Source organism: Vollenhovia emeryi, unplaced genomic scaffold (genome assembly GCF_000949405.1).
Source record: "Vollenhovia emeryi isolate VEMERY1.0 unplaced genomic scaffold, V.emery_V1.0 DF940074.1, whole genome shotgun sequence".
In the NCBI taxonomy this organism is placed as follows: domain Eukaryota; kingdom Metazoa; phylum Arthropoda; class Insecta; order Hymenoptera; family Formicidae; genus Vollenhovia; species Vollenhovia emeryi.
Genome location: NW_011966292.1, coordinates 1 through 2,671, shown reverse-complemented (window position 1 = coordinate 2,671; position 2,671 = coordinate 1). Strand labels below are relative to the sequence as shown.

The 2,671-nt window shown below is 39.6% G+C and overlaps 1 protein-coding gene across 1 annotated transcript; it reads left to right on the top strand.

Annotated features, from left to right (window-relative positions):
- Positions 1–8: 8 nt before the first annotated feature.
- Positions 9–1,383, top strand: LOC105556366. Its single transcript, XM_012003454.1, has one exon. The coding sequence runs from the start codon at positions 932–934 to the stop codon at positions 1,364–1,366; it is 435 nt and encodes a 144-aa protein (XP_011858844.1). The 5' UTR covers positions 9–931; the 3' UTR covers positions 1,367–1,383.
- Positions 1,384–2,671: the final 1,288 nt, after the last annotated feature.

The following is a 2,671-nucleotide window of genomic DNA, read 5'->3' as shown; positions in this document are numbered from 1 at the left end:
AAGTCACGTTGTGACAAGTCAGCATCTAGCGAATATAGCAGCCGTGTATCGGCGCTCGATCCCGCGATACATAGCGGGGAAATTAATACGTGCATCCAGGTGCGGGTGTTCACGTAAATAAAAAGTGCCGAAACGTCTCCTGTGATTTCTATTACTTGTCACGTTGTGACAAGTCAGCATCTAGCGAATAATGTCTCTGTCTGAAACCATGTATCAGCGCGCGATCCTCTGTCTCATCTCGCGTCATCATCTATGTTTTATAATCTTTATCTTAGTTCAAATTTTTTTACGCTATTTGTCATTTCTATTCCATACTACATGCATGACATTATATTCAGTCGATGATAGAGTTCTTTCGCAGGAGGTGGAATGTTCGTAGTTATACATTCAAAATTGTGAGCTATTGGCGGCCTTGCGTGAGCTGCGTGAGCTGCGTGAGCGCTGTCTGCGCGGGTACTGTGTATCCCTATAAGAGAGAATGGGTTGATTGGTACCAAGCTAGCTTTTAGTTTTTCATTATAATCAGATGTATGACTATGTGAAATAAAATCTCTGTTCCGCGAATACATGTATGACTTCATCATACCCATATCCTATGGCTCATCTCGCGGAATATAATATGCACAGCTGTGTGTCCACGCTAATAAAAAGGCGACTGTAACAGTCTGTACGAACATAGTCTTTGAGCGATAGTACGAGCGACTGCAACCGAAAAAAAGTGCCGGTAAAAGAGCTTGTGTTTGGAAAAGTGCGGTAAAAGAGCTTGTGTCTGAAAGTGTTGGAAAAGTGTTGGAGAAGGCGACCAAACAACATCAATATTATTTTACTGTGTCAGGCAACCAAAAAACTTGAGGTAAACAAAAATTCAGTTTTTTTGTAATAATAAAAACATATTAAATAAAATTAAATAAATAAAATTATTTATAGTAAAATGAGACCTCCGACTCCGCCTGTCGATCTGGCGACCGAGGGCCCCGTCGATGGCGTGAGGCCACATGATCATCCTGATGTTTATTGGTTGCTGTTGCGGAGCACATGTTTGATACAAATATCAGACGATCCAATTATGGTGTCACGATTCTTCCCGTGGCATAAAATGTGCCGTCAATGTTATAACGCCAGACCGATTAGGGGGATAAACTCATACGTAGAAAAAACACAGTATCACTCATTGACTTCGCGGCTGTATAATGTGCCATGGGAGGAAAAGATGTGCTGCATACGGTGTAACGCTGAACTACTGCATGCAAAAAGAGCGGTAAGCTGCAGCCAATGCATCGAGACGTATTTGGATAAGGAGGATGATCTCCGAGCGCGAGACCGCGTGCGGATGAATTATGAATCGGAGATTACAAGAAGAAACTAAAAAGGTATAATTTTATAATATGTAAAAAAATGTGTGTGCATATATTTTTTTCTTTTCAGAAAATTAACATCGTCGTTCTCCGCCGCAGAAGGAAACGGGAATCCAAATACGTCTCGATGCATTCTCTGCAGCATACTGCTCTTTTGGCGTGCAGTAGTTCTATGTTACATCGAATGCAGCAAATTTTTTCCTCCCACGACATTGTATAATCGCGAGGTCAATGCATGATACCGATTTTTTTCGACATAGGAGTTTATCCCCTAATCGGTCGCGCATGATAACATTGCTGACACATTTTGTACCATGGGAAAAATCGAGACACCAAAATCGGATCGCTATTTTAATGTTTAGAATTTAAGTTAGTTTAGATTTTTTAAATTTAAATTAGTTTATTTAGTTTATTTAGTTTAAATTAGTTTAGTTTATTTAAATTTAAATTAGTTTAGGTTTTAAATTAGTTTAGAATTTAATGCAAAGAAATTTAAATTAGTTTTTAGAATTTAATGCAAAGAAATGTATTTTTTTCTACAATGATAAAGTTTAGATTTTTTAAATTTAAATTAGTTTAGAATTTAATGCAAAGAAATGTATTTTTTTCTACAATGATAAAGTTTAGATTTTTTAAATTTAAATTAGTTTAGGTTTAAATTAGTTTAGAATTATTTTTCTGTAATGATAAATGTAACAGTTTGAGTATATGTTTATTTTCTATAATAAAATAAAAATGTTGCCAAATCATGAAAAATATATATATATTTGTTCAAAATCATTTTTATCCTTTCTTTATTCCTATCCTCTTCGATCTCATAAAATTTAAGTAAAGCGCGAGAGAACTGCAGTGGGAGCGAGAGAGAGAACAGCAGTGGGAGCGAGAGAGAACGCAAACACGGGCGAATACCCGTCGAGTTTCAACGCTTGACTCCCTCCCCGCGCCGCGGATGATCCTAGCCAGGTTTCGGCGCTTGACCCCGCGACTCATACCCGTCCAGGTGTTCGCGCTAAAAATATTTAAGTAAAGCGAGAGAGAACAGCAGTGGGGGCGAGAGAGAACGCAAACACGTGCAATTTGACATGTCGGCACCTAGCGCGATGTCAAGACCCCGTGACTCATACCCGTCCAGGTGTTAAAAATGACAGGTCAGCATCTAGATCGCGGTCTCCTCGCCGCGGAGTACCCTCCCCACCACACTCCCCCTCGCCCCGGAGTACTCCCCGCGCCCCGCTCCCCCCTCGGAGCTCCTGGGTTAGAAAGCCCTATATACCCCTACTCCTGTTATCTGATTACCTAAAGAATAAGATAAAAAT

Bases quoted from the DNA above. Each gene is read 5' to 3' on its own strand.
- LOC105556366 (XM_012003454.1), top strand. From the start codon at position 932: ATGAGACCTCCGACTCCGCCTGTCGATCTGGCGACCGAGGGCCCCGTC.